Below are 20,877 nucleotides of genomic sequence, written 5' to 3'. Positions count from 1 at the left end.
CTAGAAAGAACACACTCATGTATGTTTACGTGTTTGTTTTTTTCTTTCAGCTTTGTGACATCCCATCCACTGAAAGATGCCTCAGTGTAAATCATATGCTAATTACAAAAACATACACTCAGGACACACATGCATGCACGCACGCACACACATGTGCACACGCACACAGCCTTTCTGAAAACTCTTCTGTAATGGTAACTTCCCGCAATATTACAACGGCAATAACACGTTTCCCAGTCAACCTTAATCTGAGATCCTCCGATCACCATCTAGCTCTTTAAAGGTCATAGGCAAAGGTTTTAAATTTATGCACATTTGAAACTTTATATGTTAAAAAACCCTCTGTAATTTTCTTCTGATCCCAAGAAGTATTGTTAATAAGTAATAATTAAAATAAGTTAAAATAAGTTAGCATGGATCGCGGCGAATTTCTGCTCAGCAATTTCCGTGACCACTCGGCGCGTAACGTCATTCAAGACAAACAAATCGCTTGAGTTGAGTCCACTTCCGTTTACTTGCATTGCCTTTCGGCTTGAGTGCAGACGTGCATTCAGGAATTTCCAAAGAAAAACCATGCCTTATTGTTGTGCAGTGAACTGTAACAACGGGACCAGTTCAGGAAGAAGTTTTTACCTTTTTCTGAGAGAGGAGAAGAGGCGGAGAGAGTGGATTGCGCGCGTGAAGCGAGAGGGTTGGCAGCTGGGTAAATACGCCACTCTGTGCTCCGATCACTTTTTGAAGAATCCCCATCTGTTGGAGAGTTTAGGTGTCAGTGTCTGACAGAGAAGGCTCAAACCTGACGCTGTTCTGACAAAATTCGAACACAAAATCAAGCAGTCAAAGAAGAAACAGAGCAGCAACGCTCAAGCAAAAAGGAGAAGATTGGAGGTATTTTTACCTTTGCTTACAATTGACAAGTCAAGAATCCTGAGGGATCCTGTACAATCATTGTGGAAATGAGACAAAGGGATATTTCCTCGCTTAGAGTAGGCTATAAATAGTATAATGCCGCGGATGGCAGGCTAATGTGGTCTACTGGTGCACTGTCAAGTAATCGTTACCTCTATCCACTAGGGAGGGCGGTTTAATTATTCTTCAAAAGGGCTCTTATTTAATATTACGATGAAAGTAAGAATTTATCATAACTACCAGGATAAATTAGATTAGATAAAACTTTATTGATCCCTTTGGGAGGGTTTCCTCAGGGAAATTAAGATTCCAGCAGCATCATTACAGATAAACAGAGAAAAGAAATAGAGAAAAACTTCTAGATAAATTAAAATAAATTAAGTATTTACATTTACAAATATAAATCGTTTGGACGTGAGTCTTGTTGAGGGGTCTCCGCGATCAGAGTCGGCCGAGTCGCTGTCTGATTCCGAGACCTCACGGTCAAACCAGTGAGCCACATTCACCGATTGCTTCGCAACGGCCATAGGTTCATACATATATGGTTTCACCTCTCGATATTCAATTTGGAGAGTTCCTATTTCAAAATCGATATCGCTTTCAGACATTTTACACAACCTCTCACAATCAAAGTCCGTACACATGTACTCGGTTCACAAGTAAACACAGAACTGCTCCCAGTCTGTTTGCCTTGAATGACGTCATGATGACGGTCCCCTGGCGGTGAAAGTGCACATAAGTGAGATGTAAACAAACCTTCGGAACTTGCGCAAACCAGTATATTTTAACCGTTTTATTCAATCTTACGGTGCAAATTAGACACCAGGAAGACTGAATTCGCTTTTTGGGTTGTTCTTCTAGAAAATAAAGTTGATATTCTACATTCCACCTCTGACCCTTGCCTATGACCTTTAAACCATTCATCACTTTGTTCCCCTAAAGAAAGCCTTTAAGACACTATGCTCTTATTCTGCACAGTACCCTTTTAAAATCTTAACCCATTAACTATACTAGGAACTCGTGATGAACACATTTTTCTCTGTTTTCTCTACCCTTCTTTCTGTTTGTCGTGTGTGTGTGTGTGTGTGTGTGTGTGTGTGCATGCGTGCATGTGTAAAGGATCAGGAGGCGTTCCACTGTCACAGTCATGGTAACTATTCAGCACAGCATTTGACCTGAAACAGTCGCCTCTCTCACAGGCTCTCTCTCATAGCCTCACTGTATTTTAGACACACACACACACACACACACACACACACTCTTTCTTACTAACATTGTGAGGATGTTCCACTTGACATAATTACCTCTGCCAAGGAGGTTATGTTTTCGGTAGCGTTGGTTTGTTTGTTGGTTTGTCTGTTAGCAACATTATGGAAAAAGTTATGAACGGATTGCTCTGAAAATTTTTCCAGAGGTGTGACTGGGCACAAGTAACAATCCATTAAATTTTGGCGGTGATCTGGATCACCTTCTGGATCCCAGATTTTTTAAAATGATTCTTGGCGGAGGTCTGCGCTCTCCGAGTGCTTTTCTAGTTATTAATGCAGCTAATCAAAGCTATGTATACAGCTAAATCTAACCCCAAGATTAACCTCAGTAACCAAAAGGAAACATTTCGGTCTTTCATTAATAAAAGCAGCAGTTTTTGAAAATAAGCAGTTTTCCTTATGGGACCCAGCCAAATGTCCCTGTCAGATATTCCTATCTTTGTGGGGACATTTGGACCCTCCCAAAATAAAAAAACAAACAAACACACACGTTATTTTAGACTGATTCTCACTAATCTAAGTCCGGTCTTTTGTCTTTTGGACAGAACCTCTTTTGTTGTTAATAATTCATGGCCTGGAAAACTACTTGTTTCCTGCTGTTCAAACACACACGGGGCTGGGGATGGGGGGGGGCAGTAATGCTGCTCAGTTCCTATTGTTCCAACAGTCAGATTCCAATTTTCTAAAAAAGCTGACTTTCCTCTTGGTGTAGTGAAAGAGAAAGAGGTTTGGGACAGTTTCTGCCACATTCCCCAAATTGTGTCTGTGTTTGTTCCTGTTTCTCAGTCATAATAAATAAAGAACCATATTTAACAACATTGCATGCCTTCTACAGTTCTACATGTATATCAAACAAATGGTTTAAATAATCAAAGCCATTGATGGTGATAAAAGTATCTGAAAATTGAACATTTATATTTAGCCAGTAGTGGAGCCTTCATATTGCCAAGTACCCTAAACCAAACACTCTGCCAGTTCCTCTATCCAAAAATATTTCGGTTCATGCATTTTTCATTGCCTGTTTCAGATCGCACCACGACATTTGATGGTACAGAGATCAGCAATCAGAAGTGGTTAGCAAGATTACAGATTAGACAGATGTACATGTACTCTACTATAGAAACCTGTAGAATTTCCTAATACAGATTGGAATTCATCCCTGAGACAACAAGCCTCTGGCTGCCATGCTCTATAACTGGGATGAGGTGTTTATTTCTGGCATGATGTGTTTTGCTTTCCTCAAAGGTTGTGTACTTTGAGGGGTAGTGGTGGCTCAATGGGTTAAGGCTCTGGGGAGGGATGGGGATTTGAGTCCCAGCACTGCCAGGCTGCCACTGTTGGACCCTTAACCAAATCTGCACAACTTAACCACATGTTGGCTATCAAATCTAAAGGAATAAATAAGAAGAAAGGTTGTATATTGAGCAGTATTTAGCAAATGAGTTATACCATTCTTATTGTACTTATAAGAAAGGTATTAAGAAATATCTGCATCTGTTCTGTGTCTGGTCCATGTTTGAGGATTCTTTCAGGATTCTTGCACTGGTTTTATAGAATTTCTTAGATTTTTCCAAAATTACCTCTCTGACTATGAACTGTCTTTCCAGTTTTATGACCTATAGAGCGCGTGCACGTGACGTCACGAGGTCACGTGATATTTGTTTATCTGCCATCTTGGACGGCATGGCCCCGCATAGAACTTAGACGAACCCGTTCTAATTATCAAGTGTGTGGGAGTAGATCTTTCGAGAATGGTTATATCTTGTTCAGCATTTGGTTGTACCAATAGACAGGGCCAAAAGGAGGGCCTGTCATTTTATAGATTCCCCGCAGACGAGGAGAGACGCGTAAAATGGGTGTCCGCTGTGCGAAGAGAAAACTGGTACCCCAGTTCTACCAGCCGAATTTGTAGTGAACACTTCATATCAGGTAGGTGTAATCTTCTAATTCAATACTCCTAGTACATCTGTTAAGTTGATTTTCAGATTGAATGATAACTGCATAGTCGGTGATTTGTGATTTTTTTTTTCAGACAAAAACATACATATTTACAACCCTGTCATTATCTGGAACTGAGTTTAGATTTCGAACATTCTTACGATAAAACGTCCTGTATAGTCTCTTTATGATAAACGTCTTAATGCCACTTACCCGTGAGGTTATCAAGTAGACATTCTTCTTCGGAACCTTCCAGAGGTATAGTTGGGATACCCATCCCGCAACAAAATATTTATAAGCTTCCAGGCTCTTGTAAGCTTTGAGGGCTTTGCCAGTGTAACACGATTCACGATTAACAAGAAAATTGTAAATGTCGTGGTAGGCCAGATCGGGCAAATCGCTGGCACCGCAGCTCCGAATTTCCCTGAACAAGGATTGCGGCAAGTTGTACGGATCTGCAATCCCCAACCTGGAACACTTTTCCACGTAACGCTGCCTCATGTCACCTTCAAGATGCTGAACAAACTTAGACATGTTATCGTGCGATGTAGATGGGGTATTTTCCGAATTTTCTTGGGGATTACTCCCTGGATCCATTACGCTCACGCAAGGTAAACAATCCTGAAGCCGTCCAATATGGTGGAGTAAACACGGACGGGTCACGTGACTGCACATCCTCTATAACATTTCACCGTTGGTGTAATGACCTTCCCATTGAGGTCAGAACTGCCGACTCCCTGACCACCTTCAAGCTCAGACTGAAGACTCACCTCTTCAGGCTGCACTTCTCCCCTGCTTCCCTGCCCACTGTGTAACTGCGTTTCAGTCTTGACCAACCCAGGCTGTGTACTGTCTAGCCTAGGGTTAGCTGTTTTGAGTTCTTTAGTTATACTTTATGTGGTTGGTTTGTCTCCTTGGCTGTTTGATTATTGGTATTTCAACAGAATATTACACTATGTATTGCTGTCACTTATTCAGTTGGCACTAGAACTTTCTTGTCTAGAAATTCAACATTTCATGTACCTGACTTTTGCTCTCGTTGTACGTCGCTCTGGATAAGAGCATCTGCTAAATGCCATGTAATGTAATGTAACATTTTCCCCAAGGTTCTCTGAAATCTGTTTAGATCCTTGCAATTGTAATTTTCTTGAGAACAGCAGGTAAATTACACTCCAATTATTATCCCTACAGGGATATCCCAATGACTGATTCTTAGTAACATTTGTTGAATGAAGATATTATTATAAAATGTTGTGTGCCTGTTGTTTGCTAAAATAGGCTGTGTTTTGCTGTAATAGGGCTCACAAACCATTCTCACTATTGTAGTCCTACTGCTTGGGATTGGGTGTAACTCTCTTTAGCTTGTCTATATTACTGTTTCAACAACACACCCTGACCCTGAACACATCAGCAACAACAAAGACAATAGATCTATTACACACAAGGCATAGTTGTTTGTTCTTAGCAAGACTCAAAAGCACATGTGACTTGGAACCACATGCTGTGTGTCCTGTTTCATTTTACACTCTATGGGGAAGTAACCTGTCAGTGTCATATCATATTTCTGTTTTGCAATTCACATTACATATAGTGTGATCAACTTATCTATCTGTATACCCACTGTATCTATCCATTGATACAGCCACCCCCCTCCCTCCTTTTTGATCTAAATTTAATATAAATGTCTATCAGTTTGATTCTCTTGCATTTTCATCTACAGGGAAAGCAGAGATCAAAAATGAAATGAAATTCAAGGCACAGATTATTTCTAAGTAGATCTAATTCACAGTTTGTCAACAAAAGATAAAACCAACAATAACTATTATGACAATATAGGTTTCCCCAGACATCTGCCTCTATTTCAGAATTGCCATAAACCTCAAGCAACAACCCATTCCTGTACCCCACTTCTTGCCCTAAGGGATCGGACTGTGAACATAAACACACTCACTTCCATACACAGCCAGGCCAGTTACAGGCAAATGGTTTCTCTCCAGTATGCCTCCTCAGGTGAGCTTTAAGATGGCTACTCTTAGTGTACATTTTGGCACAGCCAGGAAAGTTGCACTTGTGCATTTTGATGAGATCTGCCACTGGATTCTTCTGGAACTTCTGTGCTCCTCCAACTAGGAGACCACCTTGGAACCCACCCAAACCAAGGCCATCCCCTCCACTACCCACAGGTTTTGCTGCGATGGGCACAGGTGCTATCCGCACAAATTTAGATGTGCCATTTAGCCTGGTAGACGGTGAAGATGAATTTGGGGCAGAGGGTAGAAACTGAGGAACCAGCGCAAAGGTCTGTCCCTGGATGTTCACCAGCAGTTGGGCAATTTTGATGTCTGTGCCAGGGGTGGGGGTCTGAGTTGCTGAGGGAGGAGTTGCAGCCCCACTGGGGCTCTGATTCTCCTGTTTGATCGGAATTGGTTGGATTTGAAGAATAACAGGCATCCCACTGCTGGCATTGGTGGTCGTGCTGTTCTCAGTGGAGACAGGTCCACTTTGGGCCTCCTTCTTTATCGCATCCTCTGTCTGCGTGCTTGGGTCTTGATTACTTGGAATACTATCTGTGCTTTTGGTCTCATGATCAACTCTAAGGTCTGATGGAAGCTTAGCCATTGACAAAGTTTGATTAGAATGATGCTGAGATCCAATGGTGCTTGTCTCTGGCACTTCAGATGAGGGCTCTTCCATGACCACCACTCCTGTCCCCAACCCGAGGTCTAGCTCTAGACCTTGGATCTCCAATCCAAGATGTGTGTTCCCCTCATGCTTGAGGGACACCACACCATTCATGTTTTCTTCTAAGAACTCTTCAATTTCCTCCAGGGTGGGCTGGAAAGGTTCAGCAGGTGCCTCCTCCATGTTTGAAGGTGACCAGATTGGTAAGTCAAAGTTCTCTTCCTTCATGCTGTCCCTTTGTGAGTTCCAAAGGATGCCTGTTAGAGGAGTTGAGGTTACAGTGCTAGCCTCAGCATTGGTGCCACCTCCACTACCAAGGGAAGTATTGGATAGCAGGAAGTTGAGGATTCCATCCTGGCTCTCAGTGCTTGATGTACTTCCGTAGCTTGAGCTAAGAACTTGGGAATCTGGGGAGGAGCAGGAACGCAGGCTTGATGTATCACTGTGGTCGTCTTCTGAGAATGGTGAAGGCATCACCTTATAGCTCCCCGAGTCTAATACTATATCCAATGAGTGGTACACCACAGGCGAGTCTACGCCACTGTAAGAAAGGAAGTTCTCTTCAGTTGTCAAGAAATGATCCACCATTCCCAAGATTTTCTCTTTCATTAAAATTGATAAACAACTTGTGTTTTGGTGAACTATTCCTCAGGCTAGAGGGAACTGATGGAGTCCATGTAAAGGGAGAATGTTGTTTTTGCTCACAGCAATAAAGAAATATTGTGATTCACACATACACCAAAAGCTCCAGGCTGCACCTACACCAACAGAAGAGAGAGGATCAGATGTCAATAATATTAATTTGGTAATGTTCCATTACAAACATCTATCCATTATCTGTAGCCACTTATCCTGTCCTACAGGGTCGCAGGCAAGCTGGAGCCTATCCCAGCTGACTATGGGCGAGAGGCAGGGTACACCCTGGACAAGTCACCAGGTTATCGCAGGGCTGACACATACAACCATTCACACCTACGGTCAATTTTAGAGTCACCAATTAGCTTAACCTGCATGTCTTTGGGGGAAACCGGAGCACACCAACACGGACAGAACATGCAAACTCCACACAGAAAGGCCCATGTCGGCCACTGGGCTCGAACCCAGGACCTTCTTGCTGTAAGGCGACAGTGCTAATCACTACACCACCATGCTGCCCCCCCATTACAAACAATTTTGGGTTAATGTTTAGAAAATGTAAAAAATAATCTCATCTCATCATTTCTAGCCGCTTTATCCTTCTACAGGGTCGCAGGCAAGCTGGAGCCTATCCCAGCTGACTACGGGCGAAAGGCAGGGTACACCCTGGACAAGTCGCCAGGTCATCACAGGGCTGACACATAGACACAGAACCATTCACACTCACATTCACACCTACGGTCAATTTAGAGTCACCAGTTAACCTAACCTGCATGTCTTTGGACTGTGGGGGAAACCGGAGCACCCGGAAGAAACCCACGCGGACACGGGGAGAACATGCAAACTCCACACAGAAAGGCCCTCGCCGGTCCCGGGGCTCGAACCCAGGACCTTCTTGCTGTGAGGCGACAGCGCTAACCACTACACCACCGTGCCGCCCGTAAAAAATAATCAATAAAACAATTCAAGTTTCAATCACAGAATTGCATACCATTGCTACTCAGGCATGTACAAAATGTGCCATGTTTTTTGTTTGTTTTACGTATGTAAAAAAAAAAAATAGCCTACTTATGCCACTTTTCCACTACAAACGCGGCTGAGCCGTGCCGTGCTGAGTTGGGCTGAGTCGAGCTGAGCGGGGCTGTTGGAGTTGCATTTCGACTACAACCGTGCTGAACCGTGCTGGCTGGAAGTGGGTGGACACATTGGGTGGAGTTAGCGAAAGTGGGTGGACATCACGTGATGTCGTTAAGCAGCGCAAACAGTGACATCAGTGAGCTTTTAAGCGGTAGTCTCACAACCCGAATAGTAAACAATAAACATGAAGTCGTTAGTGTTGCTGGTCTTGGTGCTGTGGCTTGTAGTCACCGACAACGCGAACAGATACTGGCAAGAGCGTATAGATGAGGCGAGGCGCATAAGGCTTCAGAAATTCTCGTAATTCGTAATTCTTCTTCTTCCGGGTTTACGGTGTTTACAGATCCCAGCGTGCTCGCGGGGCGTGTGTGGGCATGTGAGGACACTCCTCCTCACCGATCAGTGCACAGGAGAGTGTCTGCTCACGCCCCCAGACTCACTCGGCTCGCTTTGGCTCGCTTCAGCCCTACTCCAAAACGGTGCGAGTTTTAGGGGCTAAGCAGGGCTGAAGTGAGCCGAGTCGTGCTGTTTTTTGGTAGTCGAAACGCGAGCCGTGTCGGGCTGAAGTGAGCTGAAGCGAGCTGAAAAAGGGTAGTGGAAAAGGGCCATTAGTTAGTCGCTTGTTTATTAGTCCTGCTGCTAGATGGTGGACAAACACAATTGTGATTGATCAGTGTGTTGGAGAATTTCTCTCTGATACAATGAGGGAACCTGCATAAAGCTTACCTGCACAACATGGTTACATGATAGCTAGCGCCAGACTACCCACTAATTTACAAAGCAAATCTATTCGCAAAATAATAACTCTGTTGCATAGCAACAAGCCACTTGGTGTAGAAGAAATGACAGACATTAAAGATATCTGAAATAAATATATGTTATTTACCAGCTGGGAGGTCCGTATCGTGAAATACCGTGACGGAGGTCTTGAAAGTACTGAGCGAGGCCCTCTGGGCCGAGGTCAGTATTCAAGGCCGAGGTCAGGGTATTTCACCATACGGACTGACCTTAAGTTGGTAAATAATATATTTATTTTTTTCTTTACCAAATTCTAACAGGGCGGCACGGTGGTGTAATGGTTAGCGCTGTCGCCTCACAACAAGAAGGTCTGGGTTCGAGCCCCGTGGCCGGCGAGGGCCTTTCTGTGTGGAGTTTGCATGTTCTCCCCGTGTCCGCGTGGGTTTCCTCCGGGTGCTCCGGTTTCCCCCACAGTCCAAAGACATGCAGGTTAGGTTAACTGGTGACTCTAAATTGACCGTAGGTGTGAATGTGAGTGTGAATGGTTGTCTGTGTCTATTGCCACTTTTCCACTACCAACACGGCTGGGCTGAGTGGGGCTGTTGGAGTTGCATTTCTACTACAACCGTGCTGGCTGGAAGTGGGTGGACACACTGGGTGGAGTTAGCGAAAGTGGGTGGACATCATGTGATGTCGTTATGCGGCGCAAACAGTGACATCAGTGACCTTTTAAGCGGTAGTCTCACGACCCGGATAGTAAACAATAAACATGGAGGACATGGAGTCGTTAGTGTTGCTGGTCTTGGTGCTGTGGCTTGTTGTCACCGACAACGCCAACAGATATTGGCAAGAGCGTATAGATGAGGCGAGGCGCATAAGGCTTCAGAAATTCTCGTAATTCGTAATTATTCTTCTTCCGGGTTTATGGTGTTTACAGATCCCAGCGTGCTCGCGGGGCATGTGTGGGCGTGTGAGGACACTCCTCCTCACCAATCAGTGCACAGGGGAGTGTCTCCTCACGCCCCTAGCCCCACTCGGCTCGGTTTGGCTCGCTTCAGCCCCACTCCAAAACCGTGCGAGTTTTGGGTGCTAAGCAGGGCTGAAGCGAGGTGAGTCGTGCTGCTCTGAGGTAGTCGAAACGCGAGCTGTGTCGGGCTGAAGTGAGCTGAAGCGAGCTGAAAAAGGGTAGTGGAAAAGGGCCATATGTGTCAGCCCTGTGATGACCTGGCAACTTGTCCAGGGTGTACCCTGCCTTTCACCCGTAGTCAGCTGGGATAGGCTCCAGCTTGCCTGCGACCCTGTAGAACAGGATAAAGTGGCTAGAGATAATGAGATGAGAATGAGATGAGAAATTCTAACAGAAAACGAGAGCGCCCGAAAGGGAAAACCTAGCTGAGCCGAGACGCCATTTTGAATCCTCATTCACGGCTGTAATACAAATTGCTTCCTCCTCGGTATACAAGTGCACTTCCATGGCAGGAAAAAAACTACATTTTGCCGCCTATGTAGTCCCCTATTTACACAAATAGGAGTCATTCAGGATTCAGCCATGTTTTTGCTCGGCGTTAGCAACAGTTAGAGGTTTTTAGCTTTCTCCTGAAATGTTTTCTTTTATTTCTTCTTCCTCAGGGTAGTAAAACTCGCTTTCGCTGTGAACACTGTCGTTATCGCTATCCATGCTGTAAAATCAATGCTATTCTCCTGAGAAATGCTGGCAAAAAATTTATAAGATTTTTGATAATCTTATAAAAAAAAAAAAAAAAGATAAATGTCAACAAAAAAATTCTACTACGCTTGTTGCTGTTGTGAACGAGCGAGTCGCCAGAGGTCCGTAACTGGGGTCCGTATCGTAGGATACGGACCCGCTCGCCAGCCAATCAGAGCGCAGGATTTGGACCGCGAAAAAAAATAAAACGTTTTCATCTCATCTCATTATCTCTAGCCGCTTTATCCTTCTACAGGGTCGCAGGAGCCTATCCCAGCTGACTACGGGCGAAAGGCGGGGTACACCCTGGACAAGTCGCCAGGTCATCACAGGGCTGACACATAGACACAGACAACCATTCATACTCACATTCACACCTACGGTCAATTTAGAATCACCAGTTAACCTAACCTGCATGTCTTTGGACTGTGGGGGAAACCGGAGCACCCGGAGGAAACCCACACAGACACGGGGAGAACATGCAAACTCCACACAGAAAGGCCCTCGCCGGCCACGGGGCTCGAACCCAGGACCTTCTTGCTGTGAGGCGACAGCGCTAACCACTACACCACCGTGCCGCCCACATAAAACGTTTTATTTATTTAATTTTTTTTAAATTTGTAAATTGTTGTAGGACTATAAAAGCAGTAGACGCTTTGAGGCGGTGTGTATAATGATCTGATCTCCAACACAATGATATTAGTTAGTTAGTTAGTTAGTTAGTTAGTTAGTTAGTTAGTTGCACTAATATGTTCTATTGCTCAAAAGGACATTTAGCAATAAAATGTCTTAATTAATGGTTTCCGACTGTGTAATATGGGATCGATAACAACAGGTTATAAATGTGCAGCTGATTAAAAGTGAACTGCTGCACGCACGCGCGCGCGCCCCTTCAGGCTCTGTTTTCCTCTGCTTCGCTGTGTGACCGACAGTAACCTCTGCGCGCGCGCGCCACTCACAAACTGTCAACACAGTGAGCACAGGGCACTTTTAATAGAGCTGCAGTCACCCGCGTGGGCTGCACTCACCTGACATGCAACAGCTTAACCATCCTATCCTAACCAACAGCGTTTATGCTTTGACCTTTCATCTAATAATAATAATAATAATCTGCAGATTGCACTGCTTGTAATCAAAGTGGACCACATGGATTGGAAACGAACATCACACATGCATGCATGCACATTAAAACGCTTTGAATTTAGTGAATTTAAGACAGAGTTTTCATTTTAAACCATGCACACGACTCGAGCAATGATTTATATAAAATATTGCAATTGCATATATTTGTAAATATTGACCGCGACGTGGAAATGTACATAATTTATTCATCCATTGCCTCTTAATGGTGCTGTGATGAATATGAATCCGTATTTCCACGAGAAGAAACCATACTCCACCTCCACCTCTTCGACGTAAACATGTTTTCATCCAAGGCAGCGCGCGCGTGCCGCAGCATAAGAAAGCAGAAAGCGCGCACACACACACACACACACATAATCCAAAGAAGCAAAAGCAAGTCTTGGGTACAGCCTCTTACCCGTTTATTTCCAGCAGTCGTTTATAAATCCAATAATAATAATAATTATTATTATTATTTTTTTTTTTTGCACTACTCCCGTGCATAAGAACAGCTGAATTGGCGCACTTGCCCTTGAAGCCCTTCACGCGGGGTTGCTACACACTACTGGCCAGATACGCAGCACTGTAGTTGTACTATGTCTGGGGCACGTGACCGTAGAGCGCGCGACAGGGGCGAGAATGAGAGGCAGGGTGCGAGGGCTCGTCCCATACGCGAGATCTAGTTGGTTGGCGCTGACGCAGGGCGGGGCTTTGCTGCTGACGTCACCGCGCGAAAGCTGCTCGTGTTTTGGACGTCTGCGCGTGGACGTTGGATGGAGAAGCGGAAAATACGGTTTCCATGTTTTCCTTCCCCTCTTTATCTAAACGACACTGAAGGGAAACGCTACTGACACCAGTTCAGAAAGGTGGCTGTGCAAAAGCTACACTGGAACACATCTGGAGCATTCAGTTAGAGAAGGTCCACTAACATGGACCAGTTCAGTTCAGCATGCCTTAGCCCTAAAGAGACTCGTAGGCATTTCCCTTGACAGCCAGTCTCCTAGCATTCTCCATCCCACTTCTCCAACTTCTGATGTTGTCCACCCATTCCGACCGTCTCCTGCTTCTCTTTCGCGTCACACAGATCTCTCCTTCAGTAGTCACAAGGACTAGACTCACTTTTTCCAAGAGTTCATACTGGGTCAGTTTCCTCTTTTTAATCATCTCCAGAAGTCCTTCTTTCTCTGGCACTCCGATTGTTTCTCTTATCCATGTGTCGGTCCTCATATCTCTGCAGCTTACTCTGAGAACTCTTCTCCGTAACCACAGCTCAAAAACTTCTATCATTCTTTCTTCCGTTTTCCTCAATGTCCAACTTTCACATCCATAAAGTGCAACACTCCATATCAAGGGTGTCCATATCACATGGACACCCTTCATGAAAACGAGCAAATGAGAAACATTCATGAAAGTAAGTAAGGTGTTTTTCTCTGTAGAACATAGCTTTCAGTTTCACAGCGATCAAAAGCACCTCCACAGCAAGTAATATAAAAATGTATAAAAGAAGAAGAATGTAACAACACTCAATATTTTTCTGTAATGTCTAAAATGTTAGGTTACTTACAGAGAAGCTTGGACAACTTCTCTGTAAGTTCACAACTTCTCCAAGCAGAACATTTTAAACTTACTTACTTTGTTTGTTTATTTGTTTGTTTGTTTGTTTGTTTAAGCTTTGTCCATATGCACTGACCTCTACAGTTTTACAAAAGTATTAATCCAAGGACTGAACTGGCTATTGCAAACCACTGAGTTTGTGTTCCTGCAACCATTTCTGTGTTGATCTGGATGTATGTTTGGGGTCATAGTCTTGTTGCAGCAAAATCATCTATTAGCCTAAATGGCAACTCCATAACATGAAGCAGTTTGGAGGAAAAGCAGCCCTTCCTGAGAGCAACACACATAAAGAGACATCTAAAAAGGGAGACTGCCATCCATCCATCCATCCATCCATCCATCCATCCATCCATCCATCCATTATCCATAACCACTTATCCTGTGCAGGGCAAGCTGAAGCCTATCCCAGCTGACTATGGGTGAGAGGCGGGGTACACCCTAGACAAGTCGCCAGGTTATCGCAGGGCTGACACATAGAGACAAACAACCATTCACACTCACATTCACACCTACGGTCAATTTAGAGCCACCAGTTAACCTAACCTGCATGTCTTTGGACTGTGGGGGAAACCGGAGCACCCGGAGGAAACCCACGCGGACACGGTGAGAACATGCAAACTCCGCACAGAAAGGCCCTCGTCAGCCACTGGGCTCAAACCCAGAACCTTCTTGCTGTGAGGCAACAGCGCTAACCGCTACACCACCGTGCCACCAAGGGAGACTGCATACAGGGTAAAGCACCTGACACCCACTGTGAAATATGGTAATAAATTGGTGATGATTTGGAGCTGGTCCATGAGTTCTTGTGAAGATTTAAAGCATCATGAACACTGCATAAGCACCAGAATATATTAACCCAGAATCTGACAGTATCTGATGCTTTTCTTTGAATACAGGCCCCATTTTTTTTATCAGATATACCAAAGGTCTTCATAGCCACACAGTTGATTTGAGCTGACTACAACACACAATTCCATATTGTTCTATTTAGGTTTTGTTCAGGTGCTGCATTTTATCGGTTACTCTAAGGAAGAACTTCTTTCATGCAACTCTCTGAAACATCTAAGAGTTGATTTTCAGACTTGTCAACTCCAAAATGAAAAAAAAGTGTTGCTAATGGGTCCAAATCCTGGCAAATTTTTAACTGTTTCAGACTTTTGAACAAAACAAAAATATGGTTTAAGTCCCTGATTATGGCTTAATCATACTTCTAAATGCTTACAGAGCATTTTTTAACATAGTTACCAAATGGTCTCCCAGTGGCCAGATTTGGTCTCCTAGTCAATGCCAAACCAGCTTCACTGGGAGACCAAATTTTAAACCAAGTTATGTCTTATCATTTGGTTCAATCAGTTGCAATTAATTAACCAAGTACCATGTAAGTATACATTTAACAAGGAAAACGAAGATCTATGTTATAAAATATACACACAAGATCATGTTGGTTAAGAAAAACAAAACTAAAATTTGGTTACTGAGATGGCCGATGTCAGAATCCGATGTCATTACTGTGTAACTTTGAGTGTCTTTGACATAACATTTGTGCTTGGTAATTGCTCTTGATAGCTGTGTAGTCACTGTAGTGTGTTTGTCTGTATGGTGATTGGTGAACCATTTTGCATCACAGAATATGCCGCAGTGGTGCAGCCGCATGGACTCTGGGGCCTGTGATTGTATTGCCCAGACCAGTTGGTCTCCTAGTGGAAAATCCTTTAAAAATGCTCTGAATGCTTATGTATTTGTTGTGGAGGTAAACAACATCTGTTTTAATTGTATTGAAAGTTTCTTTTTTTAATACTATGAGAATGGATAACAAAAGGATTTTATATGTGTGTAAACTCATATTTCAGAGAAACAGGCAATGGTCAATGTCTAGATTTGCTAGAGATAGAGAATAATTTAAAGTAAGATTTTTTTTTGAAGGATTTGTTTGTATTTAGCTAATATTCATGTGGGATGTAAAAAAAGTGATAATTTCGTCACCTAATGTCTCTCTGATTTCATTTCACAAAAGTTTTATCATCAGTCTAGAAGGGCAAAAGTTGCATGTGTTTGCTCTGACAATATGAGGTCTTTGACCTCCACCTGTCTCTCTGCTACCACCACAGTGTCATGAGCTTGTCTCACTGCATGTGTCATCTGATCACACTAGTCTCTGCTTCAAAGACTTTATGTGCAGAGAACCTGGAACAATGCTATTAAAGCTGCTCTTTATTTTTACTGTATTCAGTAGTGAAATAAAATGATTGACATCCTAGGCAGGAACTTTGGAGAACTTTCCCTTGAGGTAAAAATTTACAGAATTAAACATTGACCTAGATACAGTATATTTGGACAAGTAACACATACATGTCAACCCCTTTGGGCGTCCACCTGTAGTATCAGAGGAAGAAATCCATAAAATCAACATAAAATCCTTATAGCCTTTGAATCGCACCAAACTTAATAAATAAGTAAATATAACTTGCCTGAGAACTTTGTCCAGCATGTCAAAAATCGCCTCGCCCATGCCGATATTGCACATGGGCATGTCTATGATTCTTGAATTCGCCCCTCTGTTTATGTTGAAGATCCACACCAAAACGGCCGGTCGCTTGTCCGTCTTTTTGTCATTGGATTCGTCGATCATCAAGGAAAATGGCAACATCCGGCAGTGCTGGATGATCGGTAGTGTAGCTTCGGGGGCCGAGCTCTTTTTGATTATTTGCGTTGTTTTGGTGCGCCTACAGCTGATAGATTTCGCAATCGTACTGTCCGCGCAAATTCGCAGCAACAGTTCTGTCAGGTGGTCCGCAACAGCTAGCGGCAAATTGTGCTGAGCAATAAAATTACAGATCGTAACTTCTGCTCTTATTACACTTGTTGGTTGATCATCGGGCTTAGGCTTTGCAAACATCGTCATTTGCGGCTGATTCTGTTTCTGGTGCAAATTTCGCTGATGTAGTTTGGACCTCGTGTTCCCTCATGTCGTAAACTCCAGACGCCGCAACTTTTATATCTTGCACACAAACTGTGCAGTGCGCGTACTCCTCATTTTTCGCCTGAACAACGACACCATTAAATGTCTCCTTCCATTCAGGAAGATACTGCCCGTCGTATCTCATTTTCTTTCTCGGTGTTCCCATTCTTTCACTCAGCAGATGCTATTCAAAATCTCTCAGGTGTAAACAATGAGAAAATCGTTCGAACAATGACCGTTTGGCGCGTTTAAATGCAGATCGTGCGCATGACCGGAACGAGCGAAGTCTCGCAGTCACAATATTGCACAAGGCTTGAGGAATAAACATCCGGTTTCACATAGTCTGGGTTATCTGCCCCTGCATACACGCTGTTCTTTGTCTATAAATCGAGCTTTTGTATGTTTTTGTGACGATCAGCTGACGATGTTCAAGTAAGATACACAAAATAAATTTAGGTCAGAAAATACTGAAAATCCGTAAGACTTTGTTTATACGCCCTTGAAATGAGCTAAAATCTGTATAATTTCCGGACACTCTGTATAGGTTGACATGTATGGTAGTACTATAGATGACACAGACAGTACTAGTGTCATAATGGCACAGAGAAGCCAACATATTGGGCGGCATGGTGGTGTAGTGGTTAGCACTGTCGCCTCACAGCAAGAAGGTTCTGGGTTTGAGCCCAGTGGCTGACGGGGGGGCCTTTCTGTGTGGAGTTTGCATGTTCTCCCTGTGTCTGTGTGGGTTTCCTCCGGGTGCTCCGGTTTCCCCCACAGTCCAAAGACATGCAGTTAGGTTAACATGGGGCGGCCTTGGGCTGAAGTGCCCTTGAGCAAGGTACCTAACCCCTAACTGCTCCCTGGGCGCTGTAGTATGGCTGCCCACTGCTCTGGGTATGTGTGTGTGCTCACTTGTGTGTGTGTGTGTGTGTGTGTGTGTGTGTGTGTGTGTGTGTGTGTTCACTGCTTCAGATGGGTTAAACGCATAGGATGAATTTCGCTGTGCTTGAGTGTGCATGTGACAAATAAAGGCTTCTTCTTCTTCCCTATCTTACACAGGGTCACACTGTACAGTAGCAACCTGCTACCCAGGGACAAGAAGAATGTCAGAGCATGTGGGGGAGTAAACACAGGTCGACCTGTTCAATAAGGCTATAACAATGCACATGCCAAAAATGACTTGTTTTGCCATTCTAAGTGATGTAAAGGCATCCCATCGCAAAGTTATTCTGGGGAAAGCTGGTAATTAAGCATATCCACATAATTATCCAGGAGGGTGTTTTAATTTATCCCTTTGCTTCCTCCACACCACACAAAAATACACACTAATGTGCAAAGCAGATTAGGGAGGGAAGAACATTGTTGTACTCTGCTGTCTGGATGCAACACGTGCTTATTTAGAATCTGAGGGAACTCCAGTATTGATGATGAATTTAAAAAATGTAATTTTGTTAGTTGATCACACACAAATAATGGACGGACACACATACACACTGTATTGTGAGCAGCTAGCTAGAGTTTTCCTGTGACCTCTTGTAACCTTCTAATACACAGGTCATGCTGCTGTACTCTGGACTGTGTTGGACTGTAATGGAGGGATTACAGTGGTCAAATGCTAAAGGCCCCTTCCTTGAGCACTGCAATCACAGACTGTCTATCTCAGGGATTAAACTATTGCCTTTTGCCCTAGTTTTACACACACACACACACACACACACACACACACACACACACACACACACACACACACAATCACACTGTTTAATGCTTTTAATCACAGTGAAGCAATGATAGCGACTGGCACAGAGTAGAAATGCTTAACTGTTTCAACATGGAAGGAGTGGCAAAGGCACTTTAAAATCAATTCAGGGAATGCATTAAGCTGTTTTTCCAAGGCTACACAAATACAAAGAGCATTTCAAAGAGTTCAGTATCAAAATTCTCAAACTAAACTTACCAAAAAAAAAAGCCTTATTTGGGCTGTTCTAAGGGGTTTAACTGCTCAAGGCCTCTTAGCAACACTTGCTTGTTAGGAAAAGAGCCCATCTCTTTCTTGTGAATAAGCAAGCAGCATATTGTAATGATGTACAGTATGATCAGTGTGAAGCATTTTGCGGTGCTTGTCAATTGGCAGGAGTTGGATATACAACGAAGGAAAACACCTGACACCCTGGAAGCATTTAGTTAGTCTGCAGCACATCATGTACTGAGTAATTAGATGTGAGAAACATCAGCACACACTGATCAGCTATGGAACAGATGCAAACTAGCTTGTGTGATCATATGAAGTAAACAAAGTCATTTTATTTCAGCCCACACAATAAACACCTCAATTAACACAAGTCTCTTGTGGGTTGCTTTGCTGTACATTTGAGTACAAGCCAAAATGCATAAAAATGCTGCCTATAATCACCATTATTTCTGCACACATCCATTACTTACATTCCCTGTTTAGATTATTATAGATATTCACAGAAGACTAGAAGAGTAAACCACCTACATGGCTAAAGTTTACATGAAATTACTGCAACAGGAATACCTGGAACTTGGCAACGTGTGAAAAGTTTTCATGAAGCATAGCATCTGAAAAGTTTAATATTTAGTGGGGATTTGGGAACATGGACATCCACGGACAATGACAAACAGGCTAGGTATGTTAGATACAGTACAGTAGAGCTTTGGGATATCTCCAAGTCTTTTTTTTTTAACTCATAAAATGTTTCAGGGCGGCACGGTGGTATAGTGGTTAGCGCTGTCGCCTCACAGCAAGAAGGTCCTGGGTTCGAGCCCCGGGGCCGGCGAGGGCCTTTCTGTGTGGAGTTTGCATGTTCTCCCCGTGTCCGCGTGGGTGTGCTCCGGTTTCCCCCACAGTCCAAAGACATGCAGGTTAGGTTAACTGGTGACTCTAAATTGAGCGTAGGTGTGAATGTGAGTGTGAATGGTTGTCTGTGTCTATGTGTCAGCCCTGTGATGACCTGGCGACTTGTCCAGGGTGTACCCCGCCTTTCGCCCGTAGTCAGCTGGGATAGGCTCCAGCTTGCCTGCGACCCTGTAGAAGGATAAAGCGGCTAGAGATAATGAGATGAGATAAAATGTTTCAAATATGAACACAATGTTCTGTCAGGTTTTAATAAGTTTAATGACTGATACACTGGAAGTCAGAAGGAAATGGGAGCTTTGGAGGAGGGCTTTAGAAGAGAGAGGGTGAAAGATCAGCAGGAAGAAAACCGAATACCTGAGTTTCTGTGATGGAAGTGAGGGTGAGGTTAGTATGCAAGGGGAGTCCTTGAAAAGAGTGGAGAGCTTTAAATACCTGGGATCCACCATGGCAAGTGATGAAGATTTAGACGCCGAAATAACACATAGAATCCAGGCAGGTTGTAGGAATTGGAAAAAGACATCAGGAGTATTATCTCATCTCATTATCTCCAGCCGCTTTATCCTGTTCTACAGGGTCGCAGGCAAGCTGGAGCCTATCCAAGCTGACTACGGGCGAAAGGCGGGGTACACCCTGGACAAGTCGCCAGGTCATCACAGGGCTGACACATAGACACAGACAACCATTCACACTCACATTCACACCTACGGTCAATTTAGAGTCACCAGTTAACCTAACCTGCATGTCTTTGGACTGTGGGGGAAACCGGAGCACCCGGAGGAAACCCACGCGGACACGGGGAGAACATGCAAACATCAGGAGTATTATGCGACAGAAAAATAAATATAGGGACCAAGGGCAAGGTTTATAAGACAGTAGTAAGACCAGCACTGCTATATGGAGCAGAAACATGGGATACAAAGAAGACGCAAGAGAAAAGATTGGATGTGGTTGAGATGAGGATGTTAAGATGGGCGTATGGAGTAATGAAGATGGATAAGATCGGGAATGAAAGAATAAGAGGAACTATTAAGGTGACGTAAGCTTCCAAGAAAGTGCAAAAGAAGAGACTGCAGTGGTATGGTCATGTAATGAGAAGAGAGGAGGAGCATGTTGGAAGGAGGGTGATGAAGATGGAAGTGCAGGGAACACGAAGTCGTGGAAGACTGAAAGAAGGATGGACAGTGTGAGGGAAGATCTAAGAAGAAAAGGACTCACAGGGGAAGAAGTGCAGCATAGGAGTGAGTGGAGGAGACTTATCAGAAACTCCGACCCCACGCAGAAGTGGGAA

The 20,877-nt window shown here is 43.8% G+C and overlaps 1 protein-coding gene across 4 annotated transcripts in view; it reads right to left on the bottom strand.

Annotated features, from left to right (window-relative positions):
* LOC132885146 (Krueppel-like factor 15) overlaps positions 1 to 12,724 on the bottom strand; it is a 29,268-nt gene extending 16,544 nt beyond the window's left edge. For 2 of the 4 annotated variants that reach the window (XM_060919489.1, XM_060919487.1), the window contains exons 1-2: positions 12,554 to 12,724; positions 6,067 to 7,555 (exon numbers count right to left, since the gene is read on the bottom strand). In XM_060919489.1, the coding sequence (XP_060775472.1) occupies positions 6,067 to 7,406 (1,340 nt within the window). In that variant the 5' untranslated portion in view covers positions 7,407 to 7,555; positions 12,554 to 12,724. Of the gene's footprint in view, positions 1 to 633; positions 751 to 6,066; positions 7,556 to 8,501; positions 8,620 to 12,553 lie in introns of all 4 variants that reach the window. The other 2 variants (XR_009654554.1, XM_060919488.1) reach the window with 2 other exon arrangements.
* Between the last annotated feature and the right edge of the window lie 8,153 nt (positions 12,725 to 20,877).

Source organism: Neoarius graeffei, chromosome 4 (genome assembly GCF_027579695.1).
Source record: "Neoarius graeffei isolate fNeoGra1 chromosome 4, fNeoGra1.pri, whole genome shotgun sequence".
Taxonomy (NCBI): domain Eukaryota; kingdom Metazoa; phylum Chordata; class Actinopteri; order Siluriformes; family Ariidae; genus Neoarius; species Neoarius graeffei.
Note: the sequence above shows the minus strand (reverse complement) of the source record. Positions and strands in the feature narration are given on the sequence as shown.